Genomic DNA, 20,271 nt, shown 5'->3' with positions numbered 1-20,271 from the left:
TATGTTAAAATAATGTCCAGTGTAAAAGCAGTAATCAGTGAGGAAACGAAAAAAGAGGGAGGCAGAGAAACGGCCCAAATATAAGGGAGGAAGGAGAAACGACTTAAAACCTAGGGAGGAGAAGGGAACGAGGTAAAAAAAAAAAATAGCGAGATAAGGTATTTTAATGTTCTTTCCTCTCCCCTCAAGAAAAAGATAGAGTTCATGTCCAAATTTTACCTATGACCTCATCCTTAGCGAGTTCTTGTGTTTGGTATTTGAGCAGGATAGTCACCAAAAAAATGCAAACTCTGTCATTGTGATAAAATCCTTCGTAAATTGTTCGATCGTATAGTAGGTCGCCTCCTTGCAAGTGCATTTTATAGTAAAAAAAACACACACACATATCTCTCTCAACTGCATTCTGTAGCGTATGTGGAGCTGAACGGACGTACATTTATACCCATGTTTGGAAACATGGCCCTTTTTACAGTTATACGCTGGAACATTCTTTCAATCATGTGAAATTTTTCTTTAGTAATTCACTGAGATTCCAAATGAGCCATATAATGCGTTTTAATGAGGAAGGGGGGCACAATACAGCGGCAAGATCACACCAAAAAGAAAAAACACTAAACATCCATTAACTGGCCCTTCGGGCCGACGAGCAAAACACAAATCAAAATGTGATGTAAAGTGGCAAAAGAAAGCTTGACTGATCTCAAATTGCTTGCTTACTGACCAGCATATTCGGGAAAAGTAAACTGAGAAGACTTGTAAATCGAACGCTTATTCTTAACTTTTTATCGTTTTTCTGACGTACTTGTTTCCCACCGTCATTATTTTCATAAAATGTACCACAGTTTTAGATCTGCGTGACTTAATCATCCATTCCTATTATATACCTCTTGTATTTACACCCATTTGCCTAGTCACACTGTATAGCTGAATACTTCCATAATTGAAATTATTAAATTCTGCATCAATGTGATGGTGAAATGAGCCACCACCCTGGCATCAAGTCCAAGTGAGAAGCTATATAGTTCTAGATATGTTAATGGGTCTGGTGGGTCGGGTGCAAGATGGGACTAATTATATATGTATGTATGTAACTTTATTTTAACTCGGGTTGATGAAGCTGATTAGGCCCCTAGCAATACATTCATGCTAATTCAACAGATTTAGGGCCGAGTATCATAACAGCGTCTAATGTCGGACCTGAGGCTGAACATTCTTATGAATTTTTTTTTAGATTTGGGCCTGAAATTGTTCTTGTTACATAGCATATTATTTCAATAAATCAATGCGGACGTAACCTGGAAACCTATCAAAGTGCCACGTTTGCTCAGATGAGGACCGTTGAAGCGTATGCGACCTACTCTGATGTCCGGCTCTGATACCACGAATAAGATATCGCGGTAGCCATCTCATGCTAAATTTGGCTTTTCAAAAAGCATTGAACACAGCAGAGGCTCAGAACCTTAATTTATACTAGTCATTAAAAAGAAAAAAGTAAAATAACAAGACAAAAATGAAAACGTTCTTACCTGACTCTCAGCCGGTATGTTCTCAAAATTGTGGTTAATCTTAGCTTCTACGTTCTTATGAAAAAAGGTTTCTAACAAAATGTTAGAGTGTAATTAGTTGCGGCTAGTTCTGATGGTTCTGACGGCATAAAGTATTACAATCTTTTCTTTTCGTTTGGTCAGCAGGAAGGAAATGGGGTTTTTGATAAGCACAGGGAGAGATGGAGAGCACGAAACATTGAAATTGCACCAAATCACTACTGAATTTATGAAGCACGCAACTTTCAATTGGACAAAATGGTCTAGCAATTCGCTTGAGCTTGTGCAAGCCATACCCGACGAGGACAGATTATCAGATAATCTGATCAGGAGAGGGAGTAATCTGCTAAACGTTCGTCTAATTTCGAAAGCTCTAGGTTTAAAGTAGAATACGAGAAGAGACAGCCTTGTCTTCGCAATTGATGCAGACTCTGTTAAGACGAGATCAGAGACATTGTACGCAAAGAGAGAAGTAGCGTCTTTAGCAGCAAAGCTATTGCTTCAGAGTTTGTGGACCCAGCCAGTGTGTTGGTTGGGATGATGATATACACAGTACCGGAAACCTCAGTGAAGTGGAATTAGTGGGTTCATGAGCTTCTCGAACTTGAACATTTTCACTTTCTAAGATTTTTTTTTTTTTTTTTTTTTTTTTTTATGCCTCCTTGTTATTTCATTCAGGTGTTGCTAACCGAGTTTCCTCGGTGACAGGAGTTTCTTTTTTTTTTTTTTTTTTTTTTTTTTTTTTTTTTTTTTTTTTTTTTATACGTATCACAAATTACAAAAATTACAATAACAAAGTACTCTGGCATGGCTACTCCGATACTACAATGTACATTACTTATTTACATCAGGTGTTACTTACATTAGGAAAACGAATAACATAAAATAATTAATTAATTCTGACAGCACACATTAGCTACAATTAAATTAAACAGGATAAAAAGCAAGAAACAGATATAAAAAGAGAAAGAAAAAAACAATAAAAGGAAAGGAAAACGTAAAATTACAAAATAAGCAAAAAAGCAAACAAACAACTCGTAGCGCGGGGAAGGGGGAGGAGGAACAGTTTCTAATCTTGATTTAATACAATTAAAAGTAACTTAGTCTATAAAGTTTGTGACGAGCATTGTTACGTTACGAGTACTTTTTCGGTGTTAATTTACAAATTTTCAACTTTGTATTTATAGTTGATTCTAGCAATAAATTCGGGTAGTACAAGCGAACTGTTGTTTAGTTTACTTATATACACATAGAAATTCATAAAAAGGAGGGTGTAATTGAATTTTCTCACTAGCTCCAAATATGTTGGGTGTTTAAAGGTGGCGAAAAGCGTTTCTTTTGTATCTGGCTTAAAGTTTGAACCATTCTGAGTGTTAAACCAATTGATGACTTTGCATGTGAAGGCTTTTGTAAATTCGCAGTCGATAAAGGTGTGATTTATAGAGTCTGGCTCACCACAGTAGATGCAGTCACTGTCTGTATTTATCCCATATCTGAAGAGTTCTTTCTTTGTAATGACAATCCTATGGATAAGTTTGAATTGAAATTCTTTCAACTTATTTTCTTTGCATGTTTTTGAAGCCATTTTAAAGACATCTGTCCAATTTTCTGTGTCTATTGAAATATCTCTTTTCCATCTTTCCGGGCCAGTATGAGGTGATTGGTGTTTCTTAACAAGAAGTAGGCGGTAATAGTCTCTTGCCTTATACGTTTCAAAATTGATTTGATTAGTTTCGTTCAGTAAAAAAGATTTCCAGTTTTCTCTATAATTAAAGATCGAGTTTTGCCCTAGGACTCGCGCTCTGTTCTTCAAGCTCACAGGAATTGCACTCAAGATTTGATAGAACTGGAGAAAATTTGTGTTACAATGATATTTAGCATGAAATTCTTGAAAAGTTAGGTATTGACCGTTTTCATTAAAAAGCTGTTGGATCGTGTGGATACCCTTGACAAACCATTCCCTTATAAATAGCGGTTTTCCATCAACTAAGATTTCTTTGTTATTAAAGAGAATGGTTTCGGTTCCTTGATCATAATTGTACAGAGTCTTGATTTCATCAAATGCAATAAGTATGTCTCTGTAGAATGTTGGAATGTGCCCTAAATATTTGACATCGTAGTTACATCGAAGCAGGAAATTGAGACCTCCGTGTTTGTTAAAAAAATAGTCCGGTACTACTTTCCAATTGCAGTTATCTCTAAAGAGAAGTCTTTTGATCCATGCAAGTCTGAGCGATTTTATCGTAAGTTCGATGTCAACCATCCGTAAGCCTCCCGAGGAAAGGTCTTGGTACATACTAGTCCGTTTTATTTTGTCCTTCTTATTTTTCCAAAGGAAACGAAACATTTTATCTTTTACCATTGGCACTATTTCCTTAGGGACGTTAACATTTGAAATTGAGTATATTAAGTTAGATAACCCCAAAGATTTAATTATCAGTACTTTTCCATAGAGTGTTAATCCTCTCGATTTCCAAATGTCTAAATTTGTCTGCAGTTTTTGTACTTTCAAATTAAAGTTCATCTGGTTATTACCTTTTTCGTCATAGGAAATATAGATTCCTAGTAATTTTGTGGGAGTATTCATCCATTTCATCCCTAGTGGTTTGGCTCTATTATTCAACCATTTCCCTAACCAGAATGCTTTTGTTTTCTCTACGTTGAGCACTAATCCAGAGAAATTCCCAAAAGCACTCATAGTTTTCAGGGCTTGTTCAGCAGAAGCCACATCAGCACAAAATAAGTTGGTATCGTCTGCAAATTGGCTTAGTTTGATCTCTGAGCCAAAAATTCTGATTCCTTTTATGGTTGAGTTTTGTCTTATTTTGTTTGATAGTATTTCTGCTGTCAGGATAAACAGATATGGCGAGAGTGGGCATCCTTGTCTAACTCCTCTAGAGGGTTTAAAAAAGTCCGTTGCAAAACCGTTGTTCAAAGCTGCGCTTTCTATGTCCATGTAGAAGATCTCGATCCATTTTCTTAAGCTATCACCGAAATTGAATTTTTTGAGAGCACTTTGAATACAAGACCATTCCAGTGAGTCAAAAGCTTTTTTAAAATCAACTGATATTAATATACCTGGAGTGTTGTTCACCTGAGTTTGCTCCATAATATCACTTATTAATCTTACATTTTCTCCAATATATCTTCCTTTTATGAAGCCCGTTTGGTCCGGATGTACGAGTTTTGAGAGCATTGGCTCAATTCGCCTTGCGATGGCTTTTGATGCAATTTTGTAATCCACATTAAGTAAAGTGATTGGTCGCCAATTCTGTAAAAGCAATAATTCAGCGTCGTCTTTCGGTAAAAGCGTAATTATGCCTCTACGCTGAGAGACCGATAACCTCCCATGCTCGTATGCTCCATTCAGGCTTGCTAATAGATCTGCTCCTACAAGATCAAAGAAATGCTTATAAAATTCTACGGTAAAACCATCCTCGCCTGGTGATTTTCCGTTTTCAAAAGTCTCCAATGATTTTTTACATTCTCCGTAAGTCAAAGGACCGTCTAAAGCATCTCTTTCTGCATCGTCTAGTTTAGGAATTTCCATGCTTTCGGTAAACATTTCAAAGCTATCCTGTGCATCTGTTGTTTGAGAATTATACAAATTACTATAATATATTCGGATCATTGATAGAATTTGTGTTTCATCAGTAGTTGTTTCATCATTTTCCAATTTAATTTCGTTGATAGTTTTTCTATTATAGTTCCTTTTTTCTAAATTAAAAAAGTATTTTGTGGCTTTTTCGCCCTCTTCTACCCAGCGGCATTTAGATCTGAAGATTGCAGATTTACCTTTATTATTATATTGATGTTGGAGTTCTTTTTTGAGGTCATCATATTGTTTAAGAATTCCGTCAATGTTATCAAGGTTCTGGCTATTGCAGATTATTTTATCCAGCTCATCAAGTTGTTGTTTGATCTCCACTTCATGCTTACGAATCGCCTGTGCTTTTCCTTTAGAGAACGAAATCGTTGTGCTTCTTATTTCCATTTTAATCAGTTCCCAAAACAGCTGTTGGTCATTTACATAATTATATTTTTCGCGAAGCTGAGGATATAATTCTAGAATTTTGGTTTTGTATTCCTTGTCCTCTAATAGAGAATCATTGAATTTCCAAAAACCCGGTCCTCGAGGATTCTCGTTCGGCCACGACAATGATAATAATATCGTGTTGTGATCTGGTGCTATTGAGGTTTGGATGTCCACTTTTTTAACAAATTTTGTCAAGTGCTTGGATATTAAAAAGAAGTCTATCCTTGATTTCACGCCTAACGTTTTAGACCTGTAAGAGAACTTGTTAACATTCGGATAACGAGTTCTTTGTATGTCGACAAGGTCAAGGGTATCCATGGTGATATTTACCAAATTCCTATATGCTGTTGGCCTCCAAGGAGAACCACCTTTTTTGTCTTTTTTAGATAGCGTACAATTCCAATCACCTCCTACTATAAGAGTTGTAATTTCCGATTTGTCAATTAAGAGACAATTTAGTTCTTGAATGAAACTTACTTGTTGTGTGTGGTCGTTGGGCGCGTATATATTACAAAATGACAATTTTAGACCGTTGTAAGTGAGGTTGATTAAGATTATTCTACCGTCCGCGTCACTGGATGTGAAGGTCACTTTTTCTTTTACCGTTCGATTAATCAAGATACAAACACCTTTGCTATGAGAAGTCCCGTGAGAAAAGTAAATTTCACCTCCCCATTCATTTCTCCAAACGGCTTCGTCGCTTACTTTGGAAAACGTTTCTTGCAGAAAATAAAAATTGGCCTCCTGATCTTTCAAATACGTAAAAATGCTCCTTCTCTTAACCGTATCTCTGAGACCTCTCACATTCAATGAAATTACCGAACATTTGTGTAGGTGTAATTTATGCATTTAAGGATAGATTTTTGGAATAAAAAATTCGGTTCGCATTCCCCCTCGTATTGACAATTGTAAGCACCAAAACAAAACAAAACAAAACAAAAAAATTACCAATAATGAATTTAAAAAACAGACCTATTTTAGGAGTTCCTTCGCTTAGCAATCCAGTCCGTAGTCCCTTCTTTTATTTAGCAGTCCTTTGATATTAACACAGTTTAGAGATCGTCTAAGTCCTCTACGCAATAAATCCTTACCGGTGCTCCGCTCGGCGATGTCTTTACGAATATTTTTCCATCCATTGTCCAAGTGCTGGTAATCATGTTATCTTTCTTCATCTTGTTTGCTTTCCAGAAAAGCTCTCTTCGATAATTCGTAAGATTCTCGTTGATAAATATACGCTGGTCTTCTCGAGACGCGAAAGCATAGCTTGGAAATACGTCAGAGGTTTTCACGTTTTTAAGCTTGGTTCTCGCTTTGTAGAGAAGAGATTTTACTTTGTGGCTCACGAATTTGACAATTACGGGTTTAGTGGTTTTTCTTTTCAGTTTGTGTGATATTTCTATATCTTCCGGTTTGATATCGACGTTTATGGCTTCTCCAATACGGATAACAACTTCGTCGGTTGATGTGTACGCGCCTTCAGGTACGCCCAAAATTTCCAACGAATTCTTACGAGAATATTGCTCCAGGTCGTCATATTTTTCTTCTAAGTTATTCATTTCTTCAGTATGATCTTTTAGTTTCATTCTTGTGTGGTTAAGCTCGTTCCTCAACGTGTCATTTGCTTTCTCGGCTTTGGTAAGTTTCGTTTTAAGCTTCTCCGTTTCCCTTTGGTTGGCATTTAGGGCGGATTTCAGCTCTAGAATTTCTTGCTTCAGTTCTTGGTTTTCCCTGAGTATCGTTGCAACTGTAGTTTGTATTTCAACTAGCATCTCCTTGATGTCAATTAGGTTTGGTTCGGGCTGAGTGGCTGCAGCAGTTGGTACTTCGCCGACACTATCCGCCATATTGCATCGTTTCGAAACGTTATCTTCTTCTTCCAATGAACCTCTTTCTCCTCTTTTATGTTTCCCACTAGTCTTCTTCATTGAAATTGGCACTACATAGCATCACTCCAAGATGTGATTAAGGTCGAAAATACCAAGGAAATATTATAAAAGAAGGAAACTTAAGCTCCGCTCAGAAACCACGTCCAACCATGACGGGCTCACGCATGCTCTCCCTGACGGGCTCACGCATGCTCTCCCTACTTTCTAAGATGTTACATTGATGTGCCGCTAGTAAATCAGAACTCGAAAGTGGAGCTACACTGTACACGCTTTCGGTGATCCGTCAGAAACTGCTTGTGCCACTACGATTTACCTAAGAGTTGTTCCTTAAGAGTGAAAGGCAATACTCTTGCGATGACTATGACCCGTGTGGCTCCCGTGAAAAAATTACCCTCACGCGATTGGAACTAATGGTTGCTGTGCCTATGTTGAAGATGAAATTTATTGTCCCATTAGCCATGTTGTTTGTTGGACAGACAAATGTTCAACTTTACATTGCATCAGAGGATCAGCCACACAGTGGAAACCATTTATTGGTAATCGTGTCATTGAGATTCAATCGTTGTTGGATGAAAGTGTCTGGAGATATTGCCCAGGACTGCCAAACCTGGCTGAGCGACAACCGGAGGCTTATCTGCTTGTCAGTTGAGTGAGAGTCAGTTGTAGTGCTCAAAAGAAAGAGTCCGAAGATGATTTAAATTCTAAACCTCCCAATAAAATCGTTGACCTGGAGAGGAAGAGTAAAACCAGTGTAAGGTGTTTTGCGCAACCCAAAGAGGCAGTTCATTAAGGTTTATTAAGGTTCAGCAAGTATGGTCGCTTGAACTGCTGCAACTCAAGGGTCAGTGAAGGAAAAGAAAAGATTTGACTATCCTTAACAGTTACTAGAGATGCAAAATACCGAACAATGTTGATAGCCCATGTACAAGAAGCTAGCTTTCCTGAAAAAGTTACGTCAGTTAAACAGCATGGTCCCAGGAAAAACAGCAACCTAGCTTTTTGCGCTCACGCTCAAATTGCTTAAAAATTTGCTTAAAAAGTTGCTTAAACCGCCAAGCTACGCAGACTATCTTTCCACAGAAAGACTCTATTATTGTGACTTGGTAGCTAACGGCATGAGATCTGTGTAACCCAAAGAATCGCTAGTTCCACGTATACTTGGCATACATTCATGTAATTCACGCATTCTTTTCAGGTTATTATCGATTTCATTATACCGTCACATTCAGAGCTCAGTTTGCCTGCACTGGAGTTGGATACTACATATCCGCCATCTTCAATCCTAAGAACTCTCAAATGGCATCCGTCGCCTGCGCGCTGATTTGTTCTTCACGCTGATTTGTGTCAGGTAAGCAAAGAGGAGGAATACAGTAATGAAGTATGGCCGGGGTGAGGTGGGGGGGTGGGAGGGGTGAAAGGGATGGGAGGAGAGGATGGGAAAGGGAGAGGGAGAGAGAGAGAGAGAGAGAGAGAGAGAGAGAGAGAGAGAGAGAGAGAGAGAGAGAGAGAGAGAGAGAGAGAGAGAGAGAGAGAGAGAGTAAAGTGGCTATTAAATTAAACTGCCGGAATAATTTTAAAATTCTATGGGGAGGGGCAAAAGAGGAGGAAAGAGAAGGGTAATGTCTTAATTGCCCATGTATGACTGAATTTAAAATGAAGTAAGTTACCCCAATTCTACGCTAAATTAAGTCGACGAAACTACGAAAGACCTTAAAATTGCTGTTTTTGGTGGAATTAATAACAAGAGAGACTCTCCTCGAGCGCGGGAAGAACTGAGCCAGCGAAATGACACCTGTCTACTTCAAGGAGCTCAGTCATGGTATTTTGAGTTATTTTGGCCACACACAAAATTACCTTAAGTTAATTAAGAATAAACACCATAGAGATAGTAATAATAATAGTAATAAGGATGGAGAAGATTAAAACGGATTGCAAATGAGGAACTTGAAAAATTAAGGCCATACCTTTCAAGATGCAAAAAGTGCGACGTAGGCCCTTTAAACTTACGTCTGTTTCGTTATGAACATATTTTTGCAGGCAGTTCTCCTACGCTGTGTAAAATGGACGGCTGCGTACACATTTTTTGGGCCGTTGCTCTACAATCTATCCTACTGTCGCTGGTATTTGGAAGCGTTGTTCGAAAAAGAAGCTATTCGTTAGCCAGATGTCCTAGCGCAGTATGTCCAGCAGCTGTCCAAAAGGAATAGATACACTTTGGATAATTACAGCACATGCGTGGGAGTTTTGTTTGCCTTGTTGCAAAAATTTTGCGAGCAAGAGGAAGCGAGCTCTCGTCTATTTTTGGCGACCAAAGGCCAAATTTTGCGATCAACACTTTTAAATTGAATGGGAACATTCGATACCTCTGCTCTATGTTATGCGTTTAAATAAAGGGGTTAACTTTTCACAAGGAAGCAAGCCATTGATACAAATGTACACTTGTTCTTTTTTATTTCAAAGCCGTAAAAACTTTCAAAATTCACCCCCGTTGAGGCATGTAAAGTAACACAGTGAAAAAGCCATTTAAATTTACGCCCGTTAAAGCGCGTAAAATAAGGCAATAGAGGAAATCTCGCTTAGGTTTTTCAGGGAAAGAATGACAAATAAAGCGGCTGGGAAACGGTTCAATTGGGATTTTAATCCTTGGTCGAAATATCCATTACTTCAGTTAAATACTAATATCTGAAAGCAGCAATTTTTATTTTTACAACTGTTAACGGTATTAACAATAACAAAATAGAAGATGGAGGTCTTTACTTATGAAGGATTAATGTTTAAGGATAGAGCATACTGGAATGCAATTGAAAGAATGTCTCATGAATATCTCCTAATACGTTTTACCACAGATCATGTATCACCCTCTTGGATAAACGAAAGAACACTAAACTGCTAAACATCAAACTGCTGTTAAAATATATATATATATATATATATATATAAACGTTTGATAAAGCAAGGACGGACAACTTCTGACGGTAAAAAAAGTTAAAAAGTTAAAAATTTAATAGAAAAACGTTTCGGTCTTAGACCTTCATCAGTTACAAGAGAAAAAGGACGAAAACTAAGTTTAAATACGGTTACAGTGTGGAAGATTACGTAACGAAATGAAAAATACAATATTGTGCTATTAATACATCGTGATTAATACAATACAGGAAGAAAATGCAAAACGAGAAATACAATGCTGTACTATCAATTGCGTCATACAGGGTGATAATTAATAGACCAAACGAAAAGAATACAATACTGTGCATAAATTACATTATAGAGCGTGATAATTGCAGAACTAGGTTAAATTCAACCTAAAAACTAAAAGAGTTAAAATAGATAAAACGGACTCTTGCAATGCGGTAAATATAACGGGAAACATAGTTTGCAAAGATAAGCAGAAGAAACCTACGTTTACGCTGGACAAGGTTAATAACAAAATCCCAAATCGAGGCCTTTGGAGCATTAAAGGGTTGACAAACAACAAAATCCCTGGAGGGGCCCTTAAACAATAAGCTGTAATAAGATCCCAGGCAGGGCCTTTGAGCATACCTAACACCCAAAAAGCTGACAAAATCCAAGGAAGGGCCTTTGAACTGCCTTATGGCGCGAACGCATATTTACACAAGAGAAAGTTAATTATAACAAATTCTGTTTTTGGAGTGAAATTCTTTTCTTTTATTTAAGCCATGGGGAGCCAAAGAGAACAGTTGAGCACTCCAATAAGCCTCTTTCGTAATTAAAAACCTATCGATCTCGTCTGAGTCATTAGGGGCCTGCACCTGATCAATGCATTGGAATTCAAAATCATCCAAGGAGTGTGGAATTTTATTGAAATGTACTGCTACCTCACAAGTGGTTTTGTTTGTGAGCATAGCAGACTTGTGGTTACGAAACCTAACCCGAAAATCGGTGGTAGTTGATCCTATGTACTGTAAACGACATTTCTTGCAGGAAACTAAATAGACCACGTTTTTAGAATCACAAGAAAGCCTTGAATGAATGGTGTATTTTCTGCCCGTTTTAAAACTTAGAAATGATTAAGATTCAACAAAGAAATTTCGACTGCAGACAGTACTGTTTCGGCCTTCTGGGCTTCATCAGTGCAGTGCTGAGTCTAGGATGGAGGCTAAGCTTAAAAAGCCGCCCCAAATACTACACATGTGGTAGTATCTAAGCCATTACCAGAGTGCTCAAACTAGCGAGCTAGTGAGCATGCGCAATTGCAACAGTAACGACTCATCCCAGTAGAGTGCTCAAACTGGACATGAAAGCAGAGCTTTGTATGCCAGTGAGCTATATATGTATGACGCGCCATCTGTAGCAAAATTACTTTTCGACATATTACGACATATTACGACTCATATTACGACACATTACGACTCATCATGTGTCGAAAAGACATGAAACAGGTCGAAATAGGTCGAAATAGGTCGAAATAGGTCGAAATAAGTAATGTGATATCATCATGTCGTGTAATTTTATCTCGAAATAAGTTGGTTGTCATGGCTATACCATGTGATGCGAAGCTCGTAATGTATGGAACGCCAGAACTGTCTTATGATACTTTTTTTTATTATATTGGGTGGTTATGTCATTATATTGAGTAGTTATGTTATTATATTCGGTGATTAACTCATTATACTCGGTACTTATTCCATTATACTCGGTGCTTATGTCTTTATATGCGGTGCTGTCTTCATTATATTCGGTGCTTATTCCATTATATTCGGTGCTTCCCTCGTTATATTCGGTGCTTTCTTCGCTATATTCGGTGCTTTTTTCATTATATTCGGTGCTTTTTTCATTATATTCGGTGCTTCCCTCGTTATATTCGGTGCTTTCTTCGTTATATTCGGTTCTAACTTTGTTTGGTGTTTTCTTCATTATTACGGGTACTAACACTATTATATTCGGTGCTCTCTTCCTTATATTCGGTGCAAAGGCCATTATATTCGGTGCTTACTTCATTATATTCGGTGCTTTCTTCGATATGATCGTCACCAGTCTTCGCAAGGGGTCGTACAATTTGGAGGTAGTCTAGGGAAAGCCGGGAAAAACGGGTGTCACGAAAACTCAGACCCCTCGAAATTAAAAACTCAATTGTATTATCAGGTTTATCGCTGTCGCGTCGGTCAAACAGTGAAGAACTAACAAGGTTTAGAACAGCAGCCGACACTGCTTTGCAAAACAGACCTTTTTTATGCAAAAAAATGTGTTGTTCTCTGAAACATACTCGTTTGATCGCAATCTGCTTTTTGACTTCATGTGCGTTGCGTGGCTACATAAAAACACGCACCAATGTAAAATCTTCCATTGTACCTGAAGAAGGCTGATTTGGCCAGCCGAAATATAGTACACCTTCAAAAAATCATTCTACGTTGTGTCAGTTTTTGCTTTTGTATTCTTCATTTCAATTTTCGTTCACTCACATTTCGAGACCAGACATGGCGGTTCAATCGGTTCGACCTTCACGTGCTTTTTACGTGTTGACTTTTTACGTGCCGACAGTCACGCAACGCACTGTTTGACCGACGCGACAGCGATAAACCTGAGAAGTTAAATATTTGTGTTTCACCGTTCGATCGACGCGACAACATAAACCAGAGAAGATAAACATCTCGCCCCATTGTGGCCATAGAGCAATTCAGGTGATAACAATTGAATTTTTAATTTCGAGGGGTCTGAGTTTTCGGGTCTGAGTTTTCGTGACACCCGTTTTTCCCGGCTTTCCCTAGACTACCTCCAAATTGTACGACCCCTTGCGAAGACTGGTGACGATCATATCGAAGAAAGCACCGAATATAATGAAGTAAGCACCGAATATAATGAAGTAAGCACCGAACAAGGAAGTACCGAATATAATGGCCTTTGCACCGAATATAAGGAAGAGGGCACCGAATATAAGAAAGAGAGCACCGAATATAATAGTGTTAGTACCCGTAATAATGAAGAAAACACCAAACAAAGTTAGAACCGAATATAACGAAGAAAGCACCGAATATAACGAGGGAAGCACCGAATATAATGAAAAAAGCACCGAATATAACGAAGAAAGCACCGAATATAACGAGGGAAGCACCGAATATAACGAGGGAAGCACCGAATATAATGGAATAAGCACCGAATATAATGAAGACAGCACCGCATATAAAGACATAAGCACCGAGTATAATGGAATATAATAAAAAAAAGTATCATAAGACAGTTCTGGCGTTCCATAGTAATGACTCATACCATGTAACGTGAAGCCGGTAGTGACGTTCGAACCCTTGGTTACCGCCTGTTGTTAAGGACGGAAACTGTTCTCCTACACGAAGCCTATTTACCCCAGTTTCTCTGGGCTCGATACAGTTCCGCCATATTTTGATCGTCGACTTTAGGTGTTTCGAAGATTTATCTCGGCAAAAGAAGTCGCTTTTCTTATCCATATCGTTTTAATCTCCTTTTTCTTGTCGCACCGAGGGTCACCAACACATCTTGCACTTTTAAAGTGTTGTGGTGCAATGACTCCTACGAAGATCTTCGTGGTTTTGTTTCTGATTTCTGTGGTTTATGTGGAAAGGTGAGATAATTTTAATGTAGATCCTTATTAAGATATCTTTATTTTTACAATTCCGTCTATTTGCCTTGCTTTAATGTTGAGTTTCTTCTTTCAGACACATTATTTTAAAAAGTCGTATGTGGACTTTAAATATAAAGTGAAGCTTAAATTGGGATGTGCTGACAATAATTGGTTTCTATTTTATCCCTATATTTATTCTAATGGTGATAGTTAATGAAAATTAAGTGCGGAAATGACATGTAGAATCTAGCCTGGGGTCGGAGGGAATATTTCTGCCATTTTAACTCCTGTTCATGTTTTTGTTTGTTACTTTCCTATGCATTGTGTTTAGGCAAGATGCCAACAGGCAACTGCAGCGCTTTGTGGCATCCATTTTGTCCCTTCTGCAGGAATTAAATAGGTGCCACGATTCTCCTTTGGATAGGGAGAATGCAGAGTTTTTGCTCCTTAGACTGGGAGGTGCAATGCGTCACATGCATCAGGTCATTGCCTTTGTTGAAAGATCCCCTGAGTTTTCACAAAATGATGTCAACAACCTAAGACAGCTATCCAGAGAGCTCAGCTTAATCAAGGATTTATTTAGGGCGCTACCAGTTTTCACTCCCAGCTCCTACCATGCCCCCATTAGGTATACAGGCGCTGTAGGCCGTCCTTCTTATGAAATTTCTAGAGAACAGATCATGCTTTTACGTTCCTGTTACTTTTCGTGGAACAGCATTGCTAACATTCTTGGTGTGTCTAGATGGACCATACGTAAGCGGGCCATTGATCTAGACATACCTCCTTCATTTTTAACGTATTCCCCAATCCAGCAAGTAGAATTGCAGCAAATTGTGCAAGAGGAGCTTGTTTCAATGCCTCGTTGTGGGGAAAGATACATGCAAGGTGCACTACGAAGACGTGGGATCTGCGTCCAGAGATGGCGGGTGCGTGATGCCCTGATCACCCTGGATCCAATTGGTAGAGCTTGTCGCTGGGCACAGCAAATACCACGTAGGCCTTACAGAGTGCCACATCCCAATTTTCTCTGGCACATTGACAGCAACCTGAAATTGCGTCACTGGCGATTTGTCATCCATGGTTGCATTGACGGTTACTCTCGGTTGATTGTTTATCTCAGGTGCAGTAACAACAACAGGGCAGCAACTGTGCTTGCCTTGTTTCAAGAATCAATCAATACCTGGGGATTGCCTTCTAGAGTCAGAGCAGATGACGGAGGAGAAAACATCGCAGTTGGTGACCTAATGATTCAATACAGGGGTGAAGGTCGTGGAAGTTTCATCACCCGGGCCGAGTGTTCACAACACAAGGATTGAAAGATTATGGCGTGAGGTGGTTCACTGCATTTTATATATTTTTAAAAACATATTTTTACATATGGAGCAAATTGGTTTACTTAGTCGCAATAATGATATTGATCTCTTTGCCTTACATTATGTTTACACCCCAAGGATCAATAATACACTAGCACAGTTTATTGAGACATTTAATAATCATGGACTCTCTACTGAGCATAGCCTTTCCCCACATCAGTTATGGATTTCTGGTATTCTGCAACATCATTCTTCCAATTACTCTGGTGTAAGAGGTATTATGGATGATAGCCTGCCAGATGATTTAGTCATGTATGGGGATGACCCCGATGCACCACTACCTCAGGAGAATGAATTATCAGGAGTGGAGGTGGCTCCAATTTCACTATATGTTCCAGAACATGTCATTATGGTGCTACAAGAATCATTTCATCCAGAGGAGGAGGATGGAAACCAGGGAATTAATGTTTATTTTCAAGTCAGGCAATTTCTACTGCTTTATTTTGGTTCTACAATTTAACCATGAAATCAAGCTGGATTCAGATCTGCAAGAATATGGATATGTGGGCAAATGCTGGCTCCTAAATTTCATGTGCATGGAATTTTAGTAGAGACTGTTGCAGCATACACTATCCTCAGACAAGGAGTATGTGGTAAAAGCTGACTCCTGAAATTTACAGACAAGTGTCATTTCAGTTGAGGATGGCAGCTTTTTTGACAAGTTTCACTTGTGCTATTGATCATACCTTGTTTCTGTCAGTCATGTTTTAGTGCAAGGATATTTGTTGTCTGGAGATCGTGAACTGGCATAATTATTGTTGGAACAGTGAGTCATCACTTCCTTTTTTTCAAATGCAAGGACAGATTGCTTCAAGTGTTAAAGAAATATCATATTTCATGACACAGTAATAACCTGAACTGGTGTTGTCTTATTTTTCCTCATTTTCAATAATTACATGCTTGCAAGTAAAAAAAAAAGGTAACATCTACAGGACAAGTGCTGGTTTGCTAGTTATCTTAGTTACATGGTTGCTATGGACATCACTTTTCAAAATTCCCTTTCCCTTCTCTGATCATAATGAAATTTTCCATGACCAAATATGAAATGTCAGTTTTAGTGGCTGTTTCTGACTTCAAATTACAGCCCTTTTTTACTCTGATGACTGTAACAGAGACTGGCTAGTTTTCATCAAATTTTTATTTGTTATGTAAAAATATCATGAAATTCATGGTGACACCAAATGTTTCTTCCAGACGATTAAATCAGGTCTGTTGACATTTTTAAATTTCCCATGAATTTTCTTCACGTTGTTATTTTTCCCTGTATTCAGTTAAAATTTCCTGACTTTTCCCTTGAGGATTTTTTCACCTCTTTCTGTACTAAACAAAATTTCGTTTTCAGTATTGCAGTATGTTTGTTAAGTTTATTTCACTGAGTTTGTCGCCTCAATTAGAGTGCACGAGCACATGCTCCCCTGCCAGTGAAGCTTGATAGGGACAAAATGTAAGTCAACATTTTTCTGTTGCACGACCAACATACAGGTAACTACTGACAGTATATCACAAGAGATAACTTTAAATTGTGGCTTGAGATATTTGAGTTATTTTCATACTTTAAGCAACTTCTTAAAGGAAATTCAGGGTATGTGCACATAAAGTGAATTATTCAACTTGTTCCATATTCTATCATTTGAATAGTCTATCGTGTTAGATCATAGACTATTTTGTTGCAGAAAATTAATTTGTAATTACCAGTATCTTTTGCTGATAATAAAGTTCCTTATTTGGATTACTTGTTTCCTTTGGAAAAAATTGTGGGCCAAATGCTTTCCGAAATGAGCATATGATATTGTTCAAAGGGGACCTTTTTGTCAATACGGCAGCCATTTTGATTTTGATTCAAATAGCTATTATCAGATGCTTAGGAGGCAAATACCTACTTATTAGCCCCCTGAGAATCCCATAATAGCTATTTTTAACAACTGAATTCGCAATGGCACTGCATTGGCAATAAGCTCCAATGAACACGTTGACCCTAGAGTCAATTTGTAATGAGTATATGGTGTGATTTATAATGTCTGCCACAGTGTGCCTTTTACTTGTCTCCAACTGATTTTTTGGAAAGCTTGCTGTGCAACTAAATTGGGCAGGGTTATGTTTGGGTCTACATATATTCTCATGCAGGCTTTTCATAGCTTCTCCTTACCCTTTTTAAATTATCACTTTCCTTGTGCCACCCCCTATCACTTTACTTTTGCCACCCCAATAGTGTTTCCATTAACTGCCTCTGTGCTCCCTTCCACTAAAAACATGACCAACATGAAAATTTCTTGTCAGGTCAGACTTTATTGTCTTGGAATGTCCTCTCACTGTTAAAAAATAATATACTTTCTTGCTATAGGTGATCTGAGTGATACTGGAATGTTACTTCAGTGGGAGTGTAGCTGAACAAGAGGAAATCTGACTGTTCAACACTAAAAGATATTAAAATGGACAGGATGGGTCTTGGAATAGCGAGTTTTGCTTGATTTCATTCCTTTTGGCAACTGACATGTACAAACATCTTGTTATCCGAACCTTATTTTGACAACCAGATGCTTTTCTCCTGGACAAAAGGCTAAGGCCTACCAACTACTTTAAGCAATTAGATTATGAGCTAGAGATATTTATCGCGTGCTGCGCCCTCGTCAACTATCACACATAGAAATCAACAGCAAATAATCTAATTGTTTTAGTATAAATCTACTAGTCTAAGTTACCTTTATGTTTTATCTTTTGTCTGTGCTTACCAAGAAAAATAACTCTCCATCCATTATTCACTTATCAATTTTTGTAAATACTTCTTTTCAGAATCTATGTTCTGTTTTGTCAACTAAGGGAGGTAAGGGTTTTTATAACAATTATTTCAATCAACATTCATCGAATCAGACCTAACATTAAACTTTCAATGATAATCATACTTCTGCTGCCTGTATTCAGTTTCTTTTCTGTGCCCTGCAAAATGTCATTAAGCAGGCAATATTTGGTGAATTTATATCAAAAGAGAACAGCAAAACAATTTTGGACAGCTCTGTCTTTTGAAAGCAGAAAATCATACACCCATCCTACACGAGACTTTAACCTCCCTTACCATTTACATTAACAACTTTTCCCTCTTACACACTTGAGGACAAGTTAATATCTGGCATTATAATCCATCAGATATTTTAGCTAGCACGCAGTTGGTGTAAATGTGTCAAGTGACTGATTATACACCAGATAAAACTGAGGTGATGTTCCCCAATTTTCAAAGCTTAACGTGTTGCGAAAAATATTCAATAGACAATAAACACAACAGCCTTCATTTGGCAGGAAAATATTCTCATCTATTTGTCCATGGACATCATCTGTTCCTCAAAGAGCACATTGGTCCTCTCAAAAACCTGTGTGCGCTCCTCAGAACAGATAATTTTCACGGAAAAGTATGCTGGCATGTTTTCGTATGTAGTCTATATAAGCCACACATCAAAAGCTAGCTGCAAATTAACCTGTAGTTTGGGCTACACCCTAACTATAGGAAGAGTATGATATTTTTCAATGTTTTTCCGTTTTTAATTTTGAATACTTTTCAATATAAACTGTGACCTTCACACTACACCAGAGAAATTTGAGATTGCTTGTGTTTGAGGTAAACTTGTGCAGAGAAAGCACACGGTTTTTGTGATGTCATCATCTTCGAAAAGCTTCATTTTCAAACTTTTTCATTCATACTGGCATTTTCAAATTCCTCCAGTTTGTAGAGCAGAGCATTTTAGAAAAGTTCCATTTCCCTGACAGATTATATTTGCGAGAGTAGGCCTAACTTAAAAATAAAGTTGCATGTGTTTTCAAATTTCTCTTGTGTAATGTGGAAGGGACCATAAGGCTGCTAATCATACCTAAGGCTAAGGCAGTTAGTATATTTTGTGGAGTTAGACAAACAATACCAATGATATACTTATACTAAACAAATACAGACCCATTATCATGGCAATGGTTTCCTGCCCCCCCCCCCCCCCCCCCCTCATTTCTAAGAGGGTATTATCCTGCTTTCTTTGGTCAGATGTACATTGGAATTCTCTTACTCTACTCAACTGTGTGTAGTGTGACCAAATGTTTCACAATAGATACGGAGTAGCATTCCAAGTCTCAGGGGGTATCATCAAGTAACCAACTTGACTCATTGTTGCCAGGCATAAAAAGATTGTAAAAAGGTCAATAATGGCACATTTATGCTCTGGCGTGATTTACAGGTGTAAACTATGAGTAGATCAGTTAGTTTGTATAAAACGGAAATATGCTTCAAATCGTTGCTCATTGAAAGAATGCTGATCTTGACTTTCATTTAAGTAGTGATATAAATGCATGAAATCAAAAACTCAGTGGTACCAATCTCTTAAAACGTAAGTGAATAAATTTTCCATTTGCTTGGTGCAGAAAAGTTTAAAAAGTCTGTTGAGTTTCCCTGGTTGATAAATCACACCAAAGCACGTTTTAAATATGCTAAAATCAATGAAAAACCTTGTAATTTCAATGAATGCTGCAGTTCTCAACTGATTCAGGAGTCAGCATTTTAAATTGGCTAAAGATAGTGTGTGCTGCAAGTCTCAACTGGAAACACTCATAAGTGAATTTCAGGAGTCAGCATTTCTCACATATCCATTCTCTGAGGAAACAAGTCAGGCATTTCCTTCATTGAGCTAGGTTCTTGACTCAAATGAAAATGGTCATTTCAGGGATCAGTTTCATTCAAGTCTTCCCCATAACTGGACCTCAGGACACAATTTGGCTCGATTGGTTAAGGTAAACCTGACTGCCTTAATTGACGAATTCATGGGCCTGATCTTTACACTTATGTCATCCGAGAAAAGTGGAAAACACTACTACGGCGTTTGATTTTCCTTAATTACTTTCATCCAAT

The 20,271-nt window shown here is 38.0% G+C and overlaps 2 protein-coding genes across 3 annotated transcripts; one reads left to right on the top strand and one right to left on the bottom strand.

Moving 5' to 3' along the window:
* Positions 1-6,580: 6,580 nt before the first annotated feature.
* LOC149097879 (uncharacterized) lies at positions 6,581-7,637 on the bottom strand. The gene has a single exon (XM_089278182.1). The coding sequence runs from the start codon at positions 7,503-7,505 to the stop codon at positions 6,633-6,635; it is 873 nt and encodes a 290-aa protein (XP_089134308.1). The 5' UTR covers positions 7,506-7,637; the 3' UTR covers positions 6,581-6,632.
* Positions 7,638-13,684: 6,047 nt separating this feature from the next.
* On the top strand, positions 13,685-19,336 carry LOC149097878 (uncharacterized). 2 transcript variants are annotated; one of them, XM_089277821.1, is made up of 3 exons: positions 13,685-14,019; positions 14,351-15,351; positions 17,734-19,336. In XM_089277821.1, the coding sequence occupies exons 1-2, from the start codon at positions 13,961-13,963 to the stop codon at positions 15,333-15,335; spliced, it is 1,044 nt and encodes a 347-aa protein (XP_089133947.1). In that variant the 5' UTR covers positions 13,685-13,960; the 3' UTR covers positions 15,336-15,351; positions 17,734-19,336. The 2 variants fall into 2 exon arrangements, 1 of the variants encoding a protein (XP_089133947.1); XR_016203727.1 differs by lacking the exon at positions 14,351-15,351.
* The last annotated feature ends 935 nt before the right edge of the window (positions 19,337-20,271 follow it).

This window comes from Orbicella faveolata, unplaced genomic scaffold (genome assembly GCF_042242905.1).
Source record: "Orbicella faveolata isolate gen_17 unplaced genomic scaffold, um_ofav_v1 contig_46, whole genome shotgun sequence".
Taxonomy (NCBI): Eukaryota; Metazoa; Cnidaria; class Anthozoa; order Scleractinia; family Merulinidae; genus Orbicella; species Orbicella faveolata.
This window is presented reverse-complemented; position numbering and strand designations above follow the sequence as displayed.